The 22,450-nt window shown below is 42.2% G+C and overlaps 1 protein-coding gene across 12 annotated transcripts in view; it reads right to left on the reverse strand.

The window, feature by feature from the left end:
- Positions 1-1,075: 1,075 nt before the first annotated feature.
- The window catches only part of WNK1 (WNK lysine deficient protein kinase 1), a 105,551-nt gene continuing 84,176 nt past the window's right edge, over positions 1,076-22,450 (reverse strand). For 7 of the 12 annotated variants that reach the window (XM_061444779.1, XM_061444776.1, XM_061444778.1 and 4 more), the window contains 11 exons: positions 21,502-21,585; positions 17,167-17,253; positions 16,420-16,489; positions 15,045-15,118; positions 13,837-14,495; positions 12,668-12,870; positions 11,484-11,678; positions 10,109-10,201; positions 7,728-7,769; positions 4,409-4,596; positions 1,076-4,112 (listed from right to left, as the gene is read on the reverse strand). In XM_061444779.1, coding sequence (XP_061300763.1) covers positions 3,798-4,112; positions 4,409-4,596; positions 7,728-7,769; positions 10,109-10,201; positions 11,484-11,678; positions 12,668-12,870; positions 13,837-14,495; positions 15,045-15,118; positions 16,420-16,489; positions 17,167-17,253; positions 21,502-21,585 — 2,010 coding nt within the window. In that variant the 3' untranslated portion in view covers positions 1,076-3,797. The remainder of the gene's footprint in view (positions 4,113-4,408; positions 4,597-7,727; positions 7,770-10,108; positions 10,202-11,483; positions 11,679-12,667; positions 12,871-13,836; positions 14,496-15,044; positions 15,119-16,419; positions 16,490-17,166; positions 17,254-21,501; positions 21,586-22,450) is intronic. The other 5 variants (XM_061444771.1, XM_061444774.1, XM_061444773.1 and 2 more) reach the window with 5 other exon arrangements.

Here is a 22,450-nt window from a genome sequence, read left to right on the forward strand (position 1 = left end):
ACTGTGCTTGTCGCTCTGACTCAGCACTGCCTTCAGAACAGCCCAGGGAAGAAATACATACCACATGTCTGAATGGGATTTTCATGCTCACTGTGGAAATCAGATACCTGTTGGGAAGGGACTGTGCAGACATTCAGAATTACTGTGTTTAAAGCCACTTAAAACTTACAACAAAAACGTTAGAAGTCTCATATAAACACAGCTTTCAGCTTCCATGGGAGGAGTGCCAACATAGCCGTGCCTGTAAGTGAGGTCACCAGTGAGCCTCTTGGGATTGGTCCCTTTTAAAAGGGCACCGAAACTTCCACTCTGAGCTTTTTATTTTCCTGTAAGGACTTGCACAGCATGACTCATAGCAGAAGCTGTTCTTAAAATGGAAAGAAACGCAGCAGCAACTAGTGTTTAGAAATGTCAGTTAATTCCAGCAAGGCTGCAGTAGTTGAACGACCCTGTAAAGTCATCCCACTCTTCTACTCTACCAGGATAGTTGCAAATTTGGGATGGAATTCCTCTTCAGAGCCACACTAAGAGGTTTCTTCTCCCCAGCACTGCAGGCATGCACCCTGGCTCCCTTCCACCCAGAGAGGAGGATGAGGGACTCAACAGGACCCTTCTGTGACAGGCAGGGTGCAGCAAACCCTGCTCCGGCCTCACTGCCAAAAGGACACGCAGCAACCCAGGTCATAGGGCTCCACCTGCACTTGGAACAAGGAGAGCTGCCAAGTTCTTGAAGGTTGCAGCTTAGTGTGTTCCTCTGCTCTCTGGTGACTGCTGGACAGTCTCAACCATAAAAGCAATCCCTGCTTGTATGTTATCCTTCACCTCTTACATTATATGTCACAGCTCCTCCCATCTGGAAGAGCCATTCTATGAATTATTCTTTACCACCCCTTACTTCAGAGTATTCTATTAGAAGGGCAAAGGCTCGCCACTGATCACTGCTTTTGAGAAGCAAAGGGTTTCATTAAAACAGGTTTCTTGTATTTCCCTGTGATGAACTGATTAAGTTGGGTCACAATTACCAGGAAGAGGGTGGAGAGGATGGGACCTGCTGTTCAACAAGGAAACTCACAGCTCAACCAGAGCAGGTTTGGTTTATTCGAATGACTCCATCCAATACTCTACACAGGTACCGAGTGGCAGCCGCGACAAAGCGCAACCGTCCGAGAAGAGCAGTGCCGGGGTTGAGTGCAAGCCACACAACTCACCACGGCCAGGGGAGCCCAAAGGTTCAGTTCATTTTATTTTTTTTTTATTTTTATGTTTTTACAGTGTACATTGTTAAATAACGTAAAGAAAACGCCTGTAATTCAGAAACAGATTTTATGTGGAAAAAGATACTCAAAGTGTAATATTAAACAAAATAATTTAACAGTTCAGTAGCATTAGTTTATTCCTCTAGACTTCAGTTATTCATCCACAGGAGGGGAGGGGGAGGGGGAATCAATGGTAAATAAAACCAGTTCTTGCATAACATTAAGTGAAAAAACGACCTCAAACTTAGTAGATAAAAATTAAATAACCACGTGCTGCATATCCAGCCAATCGGTTCCCCTGGCATGAACGTTCCCCTTGTTTCATCCCTGCCTCAGGTCTGCCACTGCTCCCGTTCACAGAGCTCACCTCACCCCTCACACTGCGTGCCTTCAGGAGACCCCTCTGCATCCACCCTGGGACTCCTGCTTTCTGCCTCTTCCCCACGTGCCCACCTCAAGCCTCCTCTCTCCTGTACCTCTACTCTGCACTTCAGTTACAAAGAACAACCCCACTGGGCCTAAGGAACTGGAGCTCACCCCACTTGCTTTCACCCCCAGCCTGTACCCAACCCCATTGCCAAACCTGCTGTAAAACAAAGAGACAGGAAAGGAATGGAGCTCAAGTATTTCTTTGGAAAGATGAAAGAGCGAGGACATCTGCAGACAGAAAACTCCCTATATTAAGGCTCCAGGGGGGCAATAGCGCTTCAGGAAGGAAACAGAACAGGCAAGCAACATCTCCATGATGCGCCAGCTTCCAGGATACTGGTGAGCTACTCCCAAGTACCAGGAAGCAGTACCCTCATCCTTCACAGCTTTCTGCAGCACTACAGGAATACTGGCTGGTATTATTCTTACTTTGAAGAGGAAACCAGTATTTGTTTCTTTAAATAGGGAAGGGAGAATGACCAAAGCAGGAGGTACAGTACAGTTCCTCAGAGGTGACAGATAGTTACAGTCCTGGTACCAGCTTGGAATTTGATAAGAGCGAACAGAATCGTGAATCCTCCCAGACAGAGGAAACTTCTTGACGCCGGCTGTTTCAAGAACATCCATTGCCGGCAATGGACGTTGCACCAGGACATTCCTGGCTTACATGGATTTTACCAAAAATTAAATAAAATTAAAAAAAAAAAGAAAAAAAAAAAAGAAAAAAAAACAGAAAAAAGAAAAAAGAAAAGGTAAGCAAAGCAATCCCAGCAGACCGGCCCACGCCAGCAGGCAATGGCACCTCTCCCTCGAGTCACAACCTGACCAAACACCTTCACCACTTTGCCGGTGGAGTCTAACTGCATCTTCAGTTGGGCCTCTCCCAAAGACACACATTCTCCCCATCCTCTGTTCATTTCCGATCCAGACCTCCTGCCTCCGCAGCCAATACTGGTGAGTCCTGTCTTAGCTTCACTTGCACCCCTCCGTCCCCCGCCACAGCAGCCACCTCAGACCTGAGGACAAGCTTCCCCAGCGTATGGAACACTGTTCCGGCCCGCAGCCTCCACGACTTCCCCCTCCAAACACCTACTCTAAACAGTAACGGTATCACTAAAGAAGCTCTTAGGTACAAATGGTCCGTCCTTCTCTGAGCCTGCCCTGGTCCGCCTGGGGGTCTGCTGGGAAGATGACGCTAACTGCAGAAGCAATAGAAGTCCAAGGCACTAAAATATCCAGCAAGCATACTGGGAGAACAGACAAGTATTCAAGTACATTAATTTATACAATTTTACATTCACATTTATTTATCTAATACAATGAAAATACAAAGGAAAAAGTTAAAGTGTCTCCAATAAGTATAAGGATATAGCTAGCTTTTTTTCCCATTTTTTAACGTTTTTAACCCTCTATATTCCACTCATTTTTAAACTACTGTTGTCCAACAACATTTATATATCACAGTGTTTCCACATCAAAACTGATGGTAAGTACATGTCCGCAGGGAACTTTAAAAAATTCTTTTAAACAATTTAAATTGCTCTAATGCTGCAGTCAAAGCTGTTAATATCTTACTTAAAGCAGTAATGACCTATAAAGCACGGGCTGCACTGCAAGTCCATTCGTGTGCCCCACCATTTTGGAGCCAGATACGATTGACTGGGGAGAGGGAGAGGAGGGGGATTTGGACAACTTTTCTCCTGGTCTTGGTTCTTCAGGGAGAGATGAGAAGCGTGCTAAAGCCTCATGCTAGGCTTCAGCTCTCCCATCTCGACAAGTGTGGATTCAGCCTCAAACTAGAGAAAAATTACACAGCAAGACTGCATGAACTGACCCCGTGACTTTTCTTCACAACTCTTGATCCCAACAAGAGCAGAACCCCTCGGTCAAAAGCACTGCCCCATCATAAGGATGCTGATCATCCTCCTCCCCCTTCAAGGTGTGTGGGGAAACTCCCTTTACAGAGAGTTGACGGCAATGGTTGGAAAAGAGAAATTCATTCCCAGTCTGGCAAGCTACCAGTTCATTGCAGCACTAGGAGTTGATACAGGGCCCCATCTCCCTCCCCACGTCCTGTCCCGAGGTCTAAGCCAGCAGGGTCTCCACGCATGGCTAAGTGGTCCGCAGGTTGGAGCCTGGAGGGTTGCTGATGGATTTTTGCAAGTTGCTGATGTTGAAGCTCTGCAGAGATGCGGCACCAACGGGCTGGAACTGGCCGAGCGGGGGCTGTGCTGGACCACTCGTCGCGCTCCACGGAGCGGCAAAAGACACTGCTGGGTAACCGTACTGCTGCGGAGGGCACATCGCCTTTGTGAAGGGACCTAAAGAGGTAGCTGATGCTGCAGAGATGGGTGTAGCACCCAGGGAAGATGTCATAGAGATACAGAGCTGACCTGGTGCTGAGAATTTTCTTGCCATTCCAGGGCCCTGGAAAAACACCCAACCCCCAAGAAAAGTTACACACCTGTGCTTAAAAAACACAGGTTTCCCCTCGCTCCAAAAGCCATTCCCAATGGATGTTGAAGAGAACGCGCTGTGGCTCTCCTCTTTGGTTATCCCCTTCCCTCCCACAGCAGGTGATACAATCCTGCACATACATGAAAGACAGAGCCGACAGCTTTCTACAACAGCTGTCCAAGCTCCCCAGCAAGCCATGTTTAACACCCCAATGAGACAGCACTGACACAGTTCCTTACCCTAAACATTCACGGATTACGCCTTACCTCATAGTTGCTATGCCCTTTGCCAACTTTCTTGCCAGAGAGGTTCATGGCATCTCGGGCCCAGTTATCTACCAACTTGTGCAGGTCATCTGTGAAAGTCCCTTTCCGGCTTGAGGCAATAGCAGTAGGCTGAGGCTGAGGCGCTTGGCTGTTCACCGTAGCCCCGACTGTATTAGTGCTGCTGGTCCCTACAAGTACATAAAACAGGGAATCAAAACTTAGGTTAAAGCTCGTCTTTCTCGAAGTAAATGTAATAATTGTGGTAATGGTACATCAATAGAGAGCCAGTTAAAATGCCATGCAGGTTAATTCTAAGTTTCAATCCCAGGACACACCGAAGTGGGAACTACCAGGACTCCTACAGGCATTTTCCCAGATTAAGAGTATTCCATAGATAAGTTTACTTCTCGAGACGTGCTGCAAGTAGTCATCTTAAGAGGGGAATGGTAGCAGCCTACAGGCCTTCGTAGAGGAGAAAGGAGATTAGATTTCGGCACTGAATGACAGTAGAGCCACATCATTCTCTCATCCTGCACCTCTTAATTAGCAGCAACCACTACTGGCACAGGTCAATTCCACCTTGGAGGCCAATGCCGGATGCTGAATAAGGAGCGGTACAATCAGCATCGTCAGCTGCTCTGTAGCAAATTATCTCCACTTTGTAAAATGAAGACAAAAATTCACCCAGATTACGTAAAAAAGCCACAGTGAAAAACAGCAACTGTTGTTTCCAATAGCTGCCATACTTATGTTCTTGAGGATAACCAGATGGGACTGTCTTCATCCACCAAAGAGCCAGGATCAGCAGGGGAAGTCTGCACTGCATTAAATTGTGCCTTTTCCCTCTGAAAGCATTTTTTTGCCATTATGTTCAGATTTCCTATGTCAGAAGAACAAGCATTTCAGATGCAAACAACTAATAGAACTGAAAGAAGGCAGAAATGGGAGTAGTTTCTCAGAAATGTTTTGACAAGTTTTTCTATTTGCTGGGTTGATTCTGAGAACACAAAAAAAACCCTTCACAAATACCAGGTTTCAGTTCTGCTACAAAGCTTCCTGAACTTATCCTGTAGGAAAAATAAAGCCTAGCAGCTTTGTTTTGGATAGCCTCACTGTCCTCCTCCCACTTACAAACAGGCTACTGCACTTGAATTCAGGTTTTTTAACAGCACACTTCATAACAGCAATCAAAGAAATTGCGCGCTACTGAGCTCCCCAGCAGCATGGCAAAGTATCCTCATGTTCAGATGTGGGAGCAATGGTTAACCACTAGGGCAGACTTTTTCTGAAGGACATGGTAAACGCAGAAAGAATCAGGATTTCTCAAATCCATTTTGTACAAAATCAAACGACATCATCAGTATCTGGCCACAGCAGTGCTAAACCCAGCAATCCTTGCAAGCACAGCATCCTCACCTACTTGGTTCTCAAAGTTCCTCAAACATTTCTGCCTGCTCACTCTGCAGACTGTAACTGGGAAATCCAAGGAAACCTGAGCTTATGGCAGGCATCTCTGAAGAAAAACAATTAAAAGTGGAGCAGCAAATATGGCAGAAGTGAAAATCATCTCTCTATTTCAAAGGCTAAATGGCAGTCGCCGTCTCTTGCCTGACTGCTACTTCACTTTCCCTGGCTATCAGCCACACTCCTTGCAACCACTGTATCAAAGAAAGAACTGGCTCCAAACCCCTGCAGGAATGTTTCATATCGAGGAGTGAATTAGGAAGGTGACGTACTTACTATGCAGGACAAATAAGCAAAGTGTTACTGCCTCTAGTAGTGCTGAGGAGGGAAGGATATGTAACCCTCTCACCAGTTCCAGCTCAGGTCTGGAAGTGGTTCCCGGTCTGGGTGCCCACAGGAGGGGCAGCAGTTGTTACAGGCAGGCAAATGCATGCAACAGTACACAGAAAAGGGAAAGAGAAGAAAAAGGTTCCCTAACCAGGGTGTGCAGCTGCAGCACAGATGAGGAGTAACAGGAACACACAGTAAGGTAGCAAAGGAAATCTACAGTGAAATAACAACCTTTAGCATGTATCATGTAGAAGGGGCTCAGAATACCATTACTTAATAAGAGCAATGATATGAAAGGTGAAATTAAAGACAAATGAGGCAAAAGCAAGGAAGGGGTACTCAGGGGAAGCTGCCAAAACCAGTAACAATCACATTCCACTGTGAGGGCTCATGCAGGGATTGACACACTTGCTCCCATCCTCTTCATGATGGCCAGTATCTGCTTTTGGTATTTTACATTTCCACTTCAATCAACCAGCACACTGGTTCCTGGGCCTATGCTGGAGGGCTTCCTTTGGCCACAGAAGGGAGAGAATTAATCGAGGTATATACCACAGTGCATTCAGCTGAAAATACAAAAGATCATTTAGGAAAGCTTAACTGGCTTTGGTTCAGGGTGGGAAAGGTGGGAGGTTGCAAGAGCTTTGTCTCCAAAAGCCATTTTGTTAGGGAGCTCCTATCTCAGGTCACTGACAGACCAGCCTACACTATTATAGGTGAGCTATACAGTCACCAAAGCTCCCACATAATGTCAACTTAAAAAATGACTTCTTGGGAATTTCACATTTTAGCTCTGATGTAGTCACTGCTGCAGAAACTGCCATCCAGAAGAGTCTGAGAAGGAAGTGCTTCAACTTGTAGCATTCAATGGAAACAACCCCTCACATTCCTGCTCGGTCACAGCAGCCATCCCCAGTTCTGCTCTGACATGAAGGATCTGAAGTGAAACAGGCCTGCCTCTCTCTCTCTCCAGCTTGCTACCATTAGTGCCTTCATTCTGCCCTTTTATATTTACCCCATGTAAACCAGCAGCCAAAAAGACACCTTTATAACAATCTTGAGTGACATGAGCACACAGGCTTTTCCTATCATCTCTTACTTTGGGAGATGCACTGGAGATCTCTGATGGCTTACTCTTACTCTTAAAATGTTGAAGAGGTACCTGCAATTGGATCCACCACTGAGGTGGCAAACCCCATCAGATCTGCAAACAAACTAGCTGCTCAGAGGTACAACCTTAGCACATTACAGTGAGCAACTGACCCCAGTGCTCAGTTCGCCCTTATTAAGCGATGAGCAGAGTTCCACAGTGAAGGTGAGGTTCTGCCTTGCCTCCACTTGTCTGTGAGAGTAATAGCCAGACTATTCAGTATACTGACAAGAGAGTACACATTATAGGGCATAACATAGACAGACATATGCTGTGCTGGAGACAGAGTCAGGGAGGTAAGGCTTCAGTGACCAGAAAAAACTGATGAATAGCTTTACAATCAGGAATCAGAGATAACAGAAATAAGATAATTACTACAGAGCTGGTTGCAAGGACAGACTTTTTTCACCATCTTCCCTGAAGCACAAAGAGAGAGTAATTTGTTAAAGACAAGAGAAACAGTGAGAAATGTTTAGTATCAGGAAACAGTACAAAAAGCTTGGTGAGAAACAGAGGACGCAGCACTGCAGGGCTCCTGGAGTCACTACTCAAGGATGTTCCTGAAGGAGGAAAACCCCAAGACTGGTCAGTTTAATCAGTTGTGCTTTCAGAAAGAGGCTCAGCCTCTTACATTTATTCTTCCCAAACTATAATGAAGAATGTCAGTAGACGTTACTGTCACAACTGGCTGTTATCCCAAAGGGAAAAGCAACTACACCTTCCATGTTTGTCAGGATGTACGAAGCATTTTTACAACTGTCAAAGTCTGACCAGTTTATAACATGAGAAAGATTTATTTGAAAGGTCAAGTGCTTTTAGTTTGCCACCTTATGTTCTCAGATCTGTGGAACGGTCCAGGCACTCCCTGCCAAGCAGTACCACTCTGTTTCTCCAGCTGCACAGTTAAAAGCATCAATTACTGCACTGTTTCCTCAACACTGGTGATTCTAAGCCAACATCTCCTCCAGTTGCCACTCTCCACAACAGTCTGCAATAGCATTTCAAGGACAAGACTCCAGGAAGCAAGCAACCTGCAGTAAGCCGAGTGACAGCTAAGCTGCGCCATGCCAAGCATTACCTGCTTTTACAGGACAGCTACAACACACTTCTCAAAAGAAATCCATTTCCCTTAGCACCAGTCCCACAAGCAAGAGATACACATGCCAAAGTACTCTTACAGCCAGACGACGGTTGACTTGCAGCAAGACAAGGCCTTATAAGTAAATGATACTCATATATGCAGTTCATTGTCAATTTTAGAAACAGAATGGCTGCTCTTTATATTCCCTACACCAAAAAAAGAGCAGGCCACACTTAAGATGATTTTTTTAAGTTAGCTTTGGTAAGAATTTAACTTCTTCCAAGAAAGGAGCCATAAAACTTGATTGCAGATGTCAGTGCACACCTGCACATTAATATACCCAGCATCTCAATTTGAGAAATTAAGTACTACTAGTATTTATATCCTCAAATCCAATGAAGTGGGATAGAGGTATCATTGCAAAACTGAACAGCCAGGAAAAATTCCTGCTCCCTCTGCCTGGGTCCCTTTCTCAGAGGATGGAGCTGGTTGCATTGCAGCTGTCTCTGCAGAAGGCCAGGCCCAGTTCCTGCACATGACACTAGTTCAGCTGTGCTACTGCTGACTGTAGCCAGACAGATGCTACAGATGCATGGTACTGTCATTCAGTGCAGCGACTGGAGCTCTTTTTACAGCACTTAAAGCTTTTTCATATCAAGTCATTCCAGAGGGTGGGAAATAAATGAACGATATTTAATGGGTCCAGCCTGCAGAAGCAGCATGGAAGGTGTTGCAGCACTGCCAGTAAAAAGCACCACATCAGCAGCCTCAGCTCAAGCGCATCATTACTTCAATCACATCAGAAGTTTGAGGCTCTCTTGTAAATTTGGCCTAATGCAACTACAAATGAAAGGATTTTGAGAAGAGCTGCGAGGTAACTTGTGAGGGTTAACAGGGTGTCTGAAGATGTCTGTTTGCCCACCTTTACTGCTATTCGTTGAACACTTAGTGTACCTCAAAATTTACAGTAAAAGCTTCTAAACCTAAGCCCATTAGTAGGTAAGGATCGTTTGAGTTTGCCTGAAAATATTCTCGAAGTATTTTTAAAAACCCTCAACACTTTAGTCTTTAGCAATCCACCTGCTAATGAACATAAGTCAGTATTAACTGCCTACAGGTGGCATCAATGCTCTACAATATAATCAGTACTACTGCTGAGCACATACATGAACTTGCACCACAAGCACGCTGCTGAAGGAAGTCAACATATTATAGTCCTCCACCAGCTACAGCAGCGTACAACTAAGGAATAATTTTGAAAACAAATTTTCCTCACTGTTCCACGAGAAAGACTACCTCACCTCCCAAGTCTCATGTCGGCTAACGTACGCTGAAGCGTAACTCCTAAGGCAAGCCAAAAGAAATGCCTGCTCAGATACAACTTGCCAACTCTCCCCAGTTTCTGTCACCTCACTGAACTGTCCTGAAAGTTTCCACCAAATGGAAATGAGTTCTTGTTATTATGTATTTAACACCAGAGAATACCTAACACGAGAACTCAAACTTCTAAAGGTATGCGAAGAGCAGCTCAGCTAAGCCATGGGATGGGAGGGAATAAACACAAGGTGGGAGATTAGAATGGGCTGCATGAAATAGATCCAAGCAGCAGGAAAAAACCAAACAAACGAGAAGACCAAACAAAAACAGACAAGGAAGGAGTAAAGGTGTTACACACAAAGAGCCAAGCAGGGCGTACTCAGAAATCGGGTCCTCCTGCCACCAGGCTTGAATGTCACTCTCTCAGATGCACAGTTAAACTTCGCACAGCCTGTGAGAAAACAAGAACAGGAAGAACAGAGAAAGGAGAGGAGAAGAGACAGAACACCACTACAAGATGTTAGCAACTTGAGGTTGAAAGGGTGAAATGCATTAACATGACACACAAGAATAAGCCTCAAATTGGGGGACCAAAGAGTATGTAGACAATATACAGAGTGAAGAGACTCCCTCTAATAACTCCAGACATGAGGCCAAGTCTGCTGTGTTACTCTCTGGGACATAACCCAACAATAAGGTTGCAATCTATAGGAAAGCCAAATCCTGGCAAAAGTATCCAATTCTAAAGCAGTACTGCGCAACTCTAGATACAAGGAGATGATTCATGTAGCTCTGAAATACTTGAAAGAGCTCATTAAAAAAACACCTCTACAGAAAATTCTTCCAAAAAGTCTGTTTCCATTTCCTGTCTGTACTTCTCTGATTTCAGTAAAAACACATTAGAACTGATATATTCAGGCAGCCTGTGGCAAAGCTTTTCAAAGAGGTCCTCAAGGAGGCAAAAAAAAACCAAAACCCTGGAACAGCTAAGTTCAGAGAAGCAAAGGAATCAAGCTGTCATTCCCCACTCACTGGCAAACAAAAAAGCTCTCCCTAACAAATAAATCAGAGCTGTGACTGAGAAATTATTTGATAACATACTAATAACAAGCAATCCATGAGTAACTTGAGTAAATTAACAACCTATTACTCCTACCATTCCATCCTCCTACACTAGCTTTTCCTTCCAGGATAACTGTTTAACCCATGAGCCTTTTTATCATTTGTTGTTAAAAATTCCACTGACAGAAACAGCCAAAGCACTTTGGAAGTCTAAAAGGGCTTTGAATCTTAAGAAAGAAGTTCCTACCACTTCAATTACCGGTAAACATCAAAGGTGCTCTGCCCCTTCCTTGGTCTCACTTCACACTTCTAATCCCCCATTACGGTCTGTCTCCTCATCCTTTCGGCCAATACCTTTCCCCCAGGTCAGCAGAACATTGCTTGCCACCACACCACTGCACTCTCTTGCATTCTCCCTTAGTGTTTTCATTACAGCAGACAAGGCCACGCACTCTGTATTCATAACAACCTCACGCTTCACCTAAATGTGCAGATAGAAACCTAGTTGCAAAAAACCCCACTCTTACCAGCCTCCACACATAGGTTAGAGGTTATCAGTCTAATTTTCCTGATGTATTAAAAAAAAAAAAAATCAAGTGTCATCAAGTTGGTCATTTTTTTACCAGTAACAACGGTGCAAGACTCAACACTAATTCCGTTCAAAGTCTTACCTTGGCCTGGTGCCGAAAGGCTTGGTACTGAAAGGGCACCGTCACTGGTAAAGGCAGAGTAGAGATTTTCACTAGAAGGTGAAGGTTTGAGGGGCTGTAACAAATGGTTCTGCCCAGTCTCTGGTACACTACCAGGAGGATGAAGAGTCTGCTGGGGGGACAAGACCGATGGTGCACTTTGAGCTGACAGATTGCCTAGAAGGAGGAGGAAGGCAAAAAGTCATCCAATGTTTCAGTTTCCCCACATCATTTTCAAAGCTTCTATTGTTGTTCCCCAGGGACAGGAGTAAAAACAGAGGAAAGTCTGACCAGAACATTTACTAATGGAAAAAAAAAGGTTATCACCATTTGGTCAAGCATGACAATCCACGCAAGAAATGGGTAGGCAGGGGGAGGGAACTGCTCCAGTTTCTGGGAAAGCATTAAGACTAGAAAAATTCTTATTAAGTTTTAAGGCAACTCTGTGTTAGCTCACTGTCACATGCTCACACACAGCTCCCATCTCATGTAACAAAACCGAAGTGAGCAGCCAGGGGGGCTGGATACAGAAACTGCAGCATGATGTGGAATTACCAAAGTGAACGTGCAAAAAGCAGCAACAAATACTCTTGGTCACAGTACTGGCCCTCCGACATTGTTTACTCGATGCTGCAGGATTTGACAGACATCTACAGTGACCCAGCAAGCATCTGACACCCAAATAATTCAAACAGAAACAACTATTTCTGAGTTCTGTTTATTATAAAAAGGGTTTTAGTAAGAGAGGAAGCCTTGACAACTGGAACTGCTTCTCGACTTGTAAGTACAAAAAAATTTTAACTCCATTAAATAAGAAGATCTCTACTTTAACATCCATCAGTTGTGGCTAAGTTTCTGAAGTGTAAGGCCACAGAAACACTGTGCTTAAGTGCTACTAAGGTAGTGAAAAATCACCAATCAAATCACAACTTTAAAATTGCTCTTACAGAACAGCATCTTTCAGCAGATTACAAAAGTCACAAGCAAGACTACCAAATAGCAAAAGCAATTCCAAAAACGATCTAGTAATCCAGGTGGTGGAAGAACTGGGTCACACCCCACCCTCCCCCCAAAAAAGGACAAGACAGAGACACAGACATAGATCTAGGAATGAAAGATGGTACCTTGTCCGTCTTATCTACGCAAAACCTTGAAGTAAGTCTCACCTGATAGCTGAGGGCTCTTATTTCCCTGTGAGCTGCTACGACTGGACTTGCTGCCTTTTCCTTTAGTAGGTCTTCTTCTCCTTCCTGAAAGTGGTGCAGCTGGGGGAATAATTACTGCAGGTGGGGCCTTTCCCAATTTCATGTACAGTGACTCAATCTCCTGCTTCTGGCGACTCTGCAGCTCCTGGATTTCTTTAAGGTGCCTAGCAAGTTAAAAGGAGTATGACTTAACCAAAATATATACACGTATGCATACAATCCCTGCCCTCCAGTCAAGCTTGACTGGCTTCTTTGGTCAAACTCTCATTAGCATTTAAGGACAGAGGAAATAAATCTTTACCACAAATAACCACTGAATGTACCTGGTGGGACACTTGCCATTTTCTGCTGTGCTCTAACCCTGGCTAGAATTCCAGCACAAAGTTCCCAATGTTGTAACCACAGAACCAGGATAAATGGAAGTACAAAAAAACCCTTACACCTACACTGCAGAAGATCAAATAATCTGGCACTTAAATGCTACAGGAATAGCTAGATTACTCATTTTCCGAGACATATGGCCTTGGAGACATCTACATTTGTATTTGCCTTAAGGGCTTTTTTTCAGAGCAGTTGCATACACAAGGTTTAACATCACCAGCTGCGCTAAAAAAAGTTTGACTTTCAGCATAAATAAATTAGCAGGTCACATTGCTCAACTTCCAATTTTTTTTCCCAAGCCAACAAGGATCCTTCAGGAAAAGGAGAATGACTGGAAATGCCAGAAATGCACATCAGAAATACAGAGAGTTGCGTGTTATTTTCAAATGAGACACACACTATTCACCACTAACTACTGAACTTCAGATGTATGGAAGCTTTGCACATCACTGCACTCTTATCCACAGTGCAGCAATCAATCTCAGCACATACAGTAAGGTCACAGGTTAAAAAATGAAGCACAGCAAACATGCATTTACCTTTTTTGTCATAATTGCGTACTACTACTTTCCTACTAAAAAAAAAATCTTACTTCCCACCAACACTGACAATGGGTCCTGACACTTATCAAAGGTTGAGTCTTTTCAAGTTTACTTTTGCTCTTTGTGAAAAGTAGAACACAAATGAAATTCACACTAATCCTGCTACATACATTTCAGACATGACCACACAAGCAAAAAAAGCCTTACTTCTCCCGTAACCGACGGAGTTCCAACTTCAAGTCTTCATCTTCAATATCCGACTCATTGTCACTGCTCATGTAGGAAGAGTTGAATGAGTTGCTAAGGCTCTGAACAGGGAGGCTGATCTTCGACCCCAGGGGCTGGAGGGAGTCCGGGCTCCCCGAGCCATCATCCAAATCCTTAGCCATCCCGCTTAGGAAGGCGGCCTCTGGTTCAGAAGACGGACCATTCATGTGCGGGGACTGCCTCGAGTCCAACTCTGTTTTCGGAGCTGCAGCTGAAGAAGCAACTTGTTCCAAGCCCACAGAGAGAGGAAGAGTCATTGGCTCTTTCTCTGCACAGCTGACCTCATCCCGAGTCTTTGACACTGAAAAGCGCCCAACTTGATCCGTTGTTGTTGTTACCTGAAAGCGCCCGACCTTAGTAGGCTGACCAACATCTACTGGCAATTGCAGCACAGGAACTGTCTGAGGAATGCTATCTACCACATCCAAGGAAGAGTCAACAACAGCCTCACTTTTCCGACTGCCAGCCTGCTTTACCAGTGTACTCTCTGGGCTACTGCCAGAAAGAGATGAAGAATCAGCAGAGGTTGTTTCAAATGGCACTGGCTTAGTTTCAGGTTTGTCGCCCTCTTTTAGCACATCATCCACTGCCACAGACACCTAGAATAGAAATACAATCATACAGACTTTCTTAGTTCTTCCTTAACACAATGCTTGTGTTTAGCTTAATAGTAAGATGCATCTGAGAGGGAAAAATAACTCATTTCTTTGGTATGCCACAAAGCAAGCTACTGCTTCCCTCCAAGTAACACAGTGCCACACAAAATAGTACTTCTAAGCAAACTAGAGGATTAATTCCAAGAAACACAGCAGACTGAGAGGGGACTTCCTTCAAAAACAGGACATTCTACAGTGAACACATCAGCACTGTTAGCCAAAAAGCAGCTAGCATTAAGACCAAGGCCAACAGTTACACAGCTAAAGCCTGACATGGTAAAATGCTGTATTCACAATGCTAGACCTACATGATGGAGTGCAATCCCTGCCCTGAATGAAAATAGCACCTGCACAGAGCACTGCATTCATAAGCTCAACACAGACATTTTTCTCCCCACAGAAAAATCCACCATGAGGCCCACTTTGCTGGAACTATACAGGAACTACTCAAAAATCCTTTATCGACAACCAAATGAGTTTAACATCTCCTACCTGAAATCGTCCCATCTTAAGAACACCAGCTCCTGCTGTAGTAGCCATAGCACTGCCCTCTCCACCACATGATGCTGAAGGTAAGGAAAAGGAGAATGGGATTTTGAAGAAAATGAGCAACCAATTATTTGAACTCCAACTGTTTCTTTTTACCTACTTCAAACTCAACTATCAATTAACTCCTAACAGGACTTTGCGTTCATGCAACCTCACCTTTTTTTAGAGCTTAACATAGAGAATATCAAGACATGCTGTTAAAATGAAATATTTTCCTATCAAGATCCCCTGCACAGTACACTTGCTAGAAGTACACTTAAAGATAGCAGTAAAAAAAAAAAAGAGTACACCGATTTCTAACAGGGATGTGAAAATAGCCAAAGAATAAAAAGCTTGTTTTAATTCAATAGCCACACTGACTACCTACACTTCACAAATGCTGGAGACAACTTATTAATAGGAAAGTGGCAAGTTGAGGAAATACTATAAATCACATTTACTCAAAGCAGTCTGCCTGAAGCTTTCTGAGCTGGATTCTTAGCTATCAGCTCCTAATTTTGTTGCTGTATACACTGGCAGTGTAAGGTTACAAAGCTGAGAAAGAACATTCTATTTTAAATGAGCTGTATTGGACAGCTTGTTGTGTTAATTAAAGAAGGTTCGTTTATTTTTACTTTCTATCTAAACTTCAGCAGACAAAACCCAACGAATTTTCCACCAGATAAATGAGTTCTACAATATAGTTCACCACCATTATTTTCCTGCTGCTTTTATTAGCTTTTGCAGGTTTATCATTGAACTTCAGAAGCATAATAAATAATGTTTTCTAGATAGTTATTAAATAATTTTAGTACCAGATTAACTGTTGGTTTTTAAAAGGAAGATTTTAAAAGCTAAAACTATTAGGGGAATACTGACAGAAAAAGTTAGTAGGTTAACCCTCATTTCTCTATCTAAATGGAAAGGAAAAACTCTCAGGTTAGGAACAAGTGTCCTACACAGAGAACACAGCACAATAATGCAAAATGAGAAGTCTTAATGTTGTTGCCAGGAACATTAACACAAGACAGAAAACTGTTCCTTCAAATCCTGAAGCTGTACCTTATCAGCATACTGGAGATTCTTTGCAAGACTTAATTTAGCATTTTGGACAGCTTTAAATCCTAAATGAGTTACTATAATACACATACATCATTCCGCTCTCCTGGCCCACGATGGAAAATTTCAGTCTTGTTACTGAAAACTAAAATGATCCTTAAGGAATTGCCACCATATGATTTACTAAAAAGGGCTATAACCTTCTGAGTTGTTAGTCTGTTCAATTTTAGATCATATCTGCATGCTCACAAAGCATCTGAAGTAATCAAGCTTGTCTTACCATCCTTCAGAGACTGTGTTGCTGTGGACACCAGCCCAGTAACCGTCGTAGATGCTACTGAGGGTACAGACTACAGGTTCGAGGGGGAAAACAAAGTAAAAGAATCAGCAGTTTGTCTGAATGCCAACAAACACACCATATAACATATTACATGATCTTTACTCCCACCAGAGTCAAAAGTATGACCCACAAGACAAATGCAAGAGTTCTTAACCTCTAAAATAAGCAACATTAACGAGATTCTGCTTGCCTTACAGCCCCAAGGCTGTCAGCAGAGCATCCTCTTTTGCTTTGCAGAAGTCATACATAAGTAGCCACTTGGGGATCACAATGTCAATCACTATCTTCATTTTGTATCAAAGGTTATTATTATTGTCTTAAAATTTCAGACCCACACTTGAAACATCCCTCCCAATTTAAGGCTGACATATTGCCATACTGCTTCTATATTGCTCTCCCCTTATTCTGTAGTCACTTCCCCTTCTAGTTTGATGACACTGATGGCATCGCCACAAAAGCTAAATTAAGAACTAGTACCAAAACCAGCCTCACAAAATACATACTCTATTGCCACACAGAGACTTTTTCCAGTTTTGGTTGACTCAGTCTCACCAACTGGAAGATGACTCTTCATTTTTATTTTTTAAAGCCTAAAGGCTGGTCTACTGATATTAAAGGCAGTGACCTAAGAGCACAGTAACACCAAAGTTTTTCAAGACTACTGAACTGCCAACACTGCAAACGTACACAGGCAGGAGCAGATGTCACTGGAATGGTCTCTGGACTAAGGGTTCTTCTCAGCTTAGCATCCAGATCTTCCAGTGGCTGTTGGGACTGAGAAAGGAAAGAGTAAACAACTATCCAGCACAGGAGAAACACGTCACATTTGAGAAACAGCCATATTTCATATTAAAATTTGAAGCAGTCAGTACAGCTTCCATATTTCCATCATATTCCCTTTCTACATGTTTGCATTTAGCATGTAAAGCACAGTAAGAGTGGAAGTAACTTAGTCAATGTATCTGGTGAAACACAATAGAAAAGAAGCATTAACTGGAACTTCTGTTGCTCCTGGAGTTAGGACATAGCTTGCATTCTCACTCTTAAGAGCTGAGCAAAGATGCTGCAAGCATCTAAGTCCTACACTTCTTGATAGTTGTATCATGGCTTATCTAAAACCTTGAACTCAGTCAAGTCAATTAGGAAATAATAATATAGAAAAACTCAAAAAGATGACAACCTGGATAAAGCAAGACTGAGGGTAACACAAATTAAAAAAATAATAATTTAAAAGACACACCACTTAAAAGTTCCCTCAAAGAAGCTCTCTGGATGGACTGACTTGAAGAGGAAGAACGAAAAGAGCCAGAATCTTTCTTAAGTATCCTTATTACTTAGATTTCAGCTGTGAGTTGGCATCCAAGACATTTCAAACTTGGCCAACTGAATTGGGGAGGGGAAGAGAAAATACAAACACAATACAAATACAGTAATTCTGAGTGAATCTGAACTTTTCTTATTTAGGGCCATACCCATAAGATACCTATAGAAGAAGAAAATGTTGGCAGACAGAACCAAAGTTGCAGTTCTGATCATGCGGAGTAGAAATTTTCATCTACACTTCAGTATCATTAACCCTTCTAAATCTTTTATACTAAAAATTTAGATCTGTTTTTTAGAACTGAAGCTGAGGTCATGGCAACATACAAACATAAAACACAAAGACACAGACCTGTATAATGCTTAGCAGATAAATGAGCTAATTAATTTCAGTAATACTCTAAAATAAAAAGGAATTTCACCTGAATACTATGTGATTCTCATCACTTATTTGCACAAGATGATTTTTTCTTCAAGTAAACAAAGAGTTAAGGTATCTGAATGATCAGGAAATAAAGATATCTGTATGGAACAAAGGTACCAAAATAAAGCTTGGAAATGTATCTAAATACATTTAAGGAATAAACAGAACAGATATTTAAGAGGAACAAAATATCCAAAACTGGTCTTGAGATGACATTTCTTTGCCTGCAAATCAGGATTCTGGTACTCAGGAAAAAAAAGTTGTGCAAAGAGCTCCTGACAGGCGCAGTAAGGAAGGCAAGAGTACCTACTTTCAGACAAGTCAGTAATTTTCCAGATAGTATGTGATAGCAGCAAAAGGCTCAAAACAGTCAATTAGATTTGATCCAGCTGGTCTCCTCCAATTTCATCTCACTCCTGGGGCAGGCTTTAGAGTTCAAATGAGAAGTGAAATTAGGTAAACTGTTTGCAAACGACAAGCAGCAAGGGATCTATATTTGTGCCTCTTCCATACCACAAATCCTGCCAGGAAGACCTATGACAAACAGGAAGAAGCCGCCCTTTTGCAGTGGTACAGTGGGCTGAGTCACATAAGTGGCTGCAAGTGCTTTGAATTTGGGGGAAAATATTACTTATATATACCCAGCTCCAAGCAATGACAATAAAAAGGATTATGAGTTTAGTGTGACTGATTTTAACCAGCTGCCTCCAGGTCCCTTTGCTGCCTTTGCTCATGGTAAGAGCACAGATAAGAAGTACCACCAAATTATTGTCTCTTCTTCAGCAAAACTATACTTGAGAAAGAAATGGCTAAAAGGATAAACCAGCTCCTGCCTCCAGAAGCCACTGGGGGAAAAAAAAAAAAAGTGTTACTTCCTAACACTGCCATTTTACAGCTCCACATAAGTTACTCAGCTTCTTGCTCAGTTTGGAAGCATAAGATACTGATTTCCTGATTACTCACAGGGCAGGAATATGGCCCTTTCTCAGCCTGCTAGGAAGGAGCTGCATAAAACCAAGTACAGCAGCACTCCTTTCCATGACAGGCTTCAAGAGCCATACCTTCACTTTCACAGTTTTCTTATATAAAGAACATAAAATTCTGCCTTTTCACACTGAATAATACTTTCCAAGTAGCGGATAGGTTCTCGTTGCTTACAAAAGATTCAAACATGCTTTAGAATTAAAAATAAGAGACAACCAAGAAGTAGTTCTAAACACAGAGGGCATGTGAGAGGACTACTTTATTAAGGTCACTGATTTGCGTTTGCTCCATCAGATGAAGACCAAGAAGGTGGCAAAGTAAGAACAGACAGCAAGAGATGTTAACTTAAGGCACGTTGTAACTTAGGTCAGCTATATTGTTTCCAGTCTATGCAAACTCAAACTTGAGAGATTCTTAAGATATCACAAAATAATGACATTTACTGGGAGAATTCAAGAAACTGCTGAATAAAGACAGTGTTTCTGCATAGAGAACACTGCAGGAAAAAAGCTGGGAAAGTTTAAAAGGGAGTATTAATGTCACAACCAACAGAACTACACAAAAGCAGCTAACATGCCCTGCTGTTAAACTCTACTCATGCCTTTAGAACCACGGTCCTCACATTTAAAAGACAGAAATGGAAATACTACTCCAGCGGTATCTTTGAAGATTAGTCCCCTAATAGATGTAATTCAGCTTTTACAGTTTTAGCTTTACAACATGAGCCATGATAACCCATTAACTAAAGTCACCTTAGCACAGTTTAGATTTGCTGTTCTCTAACACTATTCCTTTGTATGACACTCAGCTTAAATCCTTTCAGATTGAAGTTTTCTCATGGAGCTATTGTAAATCAAAAAAAAAAAAAAAACCCAAATGAACAGCTTGCAAAGAACTAAAAATGACCCTGAAGTTTATTTTTAATTCCCTCCCACAGATGATACTTGAACTCAAGAGCTCCATCGCAAGAGATGAGAGGGAGAATGTTACCAGAGTGTTACAGAGAAAACTTTATCAAAGTTAGCTCAGTCTGCATTAAATAAAAAAATCTTAGTGGCCAAGAAAGCAAAGAAATCAGGCCGTAGCACTAGTCAGCACTCTACAAATTTTCATACTGTAGCTATTTTATAGGAACTACTCTTAAATTATATTTAAGTATTCTATTATGTGAATTATTTCTTTCAATAAAATTACTGACTGCAATTCAAGCTTTTGAACACATATTCTAAGACTAGTCACTGTGGACTCAAGCCACAGGTGGAAGAGGTTAATACTCTAAGCAGCACATATACACAGGAAACACCAGATGTAACACAAAATCACTCTGCGCTTTAAGCAGGTACCAGATGGTACCAACTTGAATCCTATCTTCTCTACAGTTTTGAATATAACATGGTGATAGTTCTGTGCCAAATGTACTTCAATATAATTGTGTAGAAAGCCACCTCTGCATTAATCCACAAACTTCTTTCAAAAGCAGCACAACTATCGCATGGTCTCATGGGTTTTGTTTGGTTATTTTTCAGGGTTTTTTTTCATACTGAAGTGTAATGTTCCCATGTTGCAACTCATTACACATCATTCAGAAGATCCATAAAACAGTTTTGGTTTAATACAGTTCCTTCAATTACAGTTTGGTTGGGTTTTTTTTCCTCATTTTTAAACAGAAGTGAAGACACTTAATTTTTGTGCTCTTGAGCTGATGACCTGTCCAATCTACATACAAAATATCCAAGCCAGCTATTGCATACAAGGACAGAATCTGAGTAAGGGAAAGCCACTATTACATTTCAGCTCATGTTTATGATCAGGATCTTCAAATACTTTTTGCATAGTTGAAAGCCTTATGAAATCAGAGTGTAGGAATAACCACAAAATACAGAACAGAAATTCTGCATTTTCATTAACATTTCATTATAGTATATACTGCTTCCCTGAAGAACTATTCTTTTGCTACTAACCCTTTTCAAGAAGAAGACAGGTTCAAGTTTTCAGCACACACTCACCTGTTATGTTTTTAAGGAAACCCTCTAAAGTTCAGATTAACACACAGTAAAAACCCAAGTCTGATTAACTGTTCCTGTATTTCAGACACTGGGTACAGCATCCCAAAGGGAAAGCTACACATCCAGCGCTGAAGTGACTCTGGCTACTGCTTCAGTTACACAAAGGGAGTTACTCGGTCAAAAGGAAAGAAAAACAAAGACATTAATAACATGCAATGGAGAGTTTAATTGAAACATGCTCTTTGAAAGGAAAAGAATCGGATAAAAATCTGCCAAGTTGTGTAGCACCTGAGTTAGTGAAGGTCCTGGAAAAGGTGGCAGCGGCTCACTGGATGGAGTGGCAGCCGGAAGTTCAGAACCTATTGGTAGCACCTATGGATAACGAAGAGGAAACGCGAGTCCATCAGACACGGAACAACAGAAGGATCAGATACCAAGCTACAGTCATTCATGTCATACAACAGAAGCCTCAACATGATTTTCTGTAGAGACTTCCTTCCCAGAGAGTTAGCATAGAGTCTGTAGGGAATTTCACAACAAAACTGGGGGAGTTGTTTGGTTGGTTTTGCTTTATTTTTTAATCCAGATTATCTATGGCAGCCGCAATTTCCAGTTGAAACAAGCTGCTGTGTCGAGAAGCAAAGTATCTTGAGGCCATTATTTTCAAGTTTGCAAGAAATGCTACAGTAATTATTTCAAAAACCAATTATGTTTCCAAGAAGCTTCATTTAAAGGGTGCAGCGCTGCACTCAATCTCCTTGCAACAGATCTATGTTAACTGCCCATTAGCAATGGTAAGCTACGTGCTTGTGGCAAATTGTTCCAAGCAACATGACTTGAGAACAGGAACTGTCATGCCTAAGGATGTCTCCACTTGTTGAAAAGCAGATTTATAGACCTCTCACACCAATCTCTTGATCCATCACTTTTTTTTGAACCTGAAGGCTGTTATGACCCATAGAAGATGACTAGGCCATGCAACTGGGTAGGGGGAAGTCATCCAGGTTATATGGAAGAGGTTAGAGAGACCTGAAAGGTTAGAAGGACGCATCAAAGCCTCTCCGCCAGGTCAGACAGTACATTCCAGTTAGTTATTTCCATTGTTAGGCAAGTGGGAAATTCTAGGAATTAAGCGATCCATTACACAATTTGCAATTCTTACTCTCAGCTGTAATCCTGAGGTTTGACCATGACTTTGAAGTTTAAGAAACACACTGACAGCCCTACGAGTTATAGC

The sequence above is a fragment of the Pezoporus flaviventris genome, unplaced genomic scaffold, assembly GCF_033815535.1.
Source record: "Pezoporus flaviventris isolate CSIRO_AGI_PZ_B2104156 unplaced genomic scaffold, CSIRO_AGI_Pfla_v1 ptg000002l, whole genome shotgun sequence".
In the NCBI taxonomy this organism is placed as follows: Eukaryota; Metazoa; Chordata; class Aves; order Psittaciformes; family Psittacidae; genus Pezoporus; species Pezoporus flaviventris.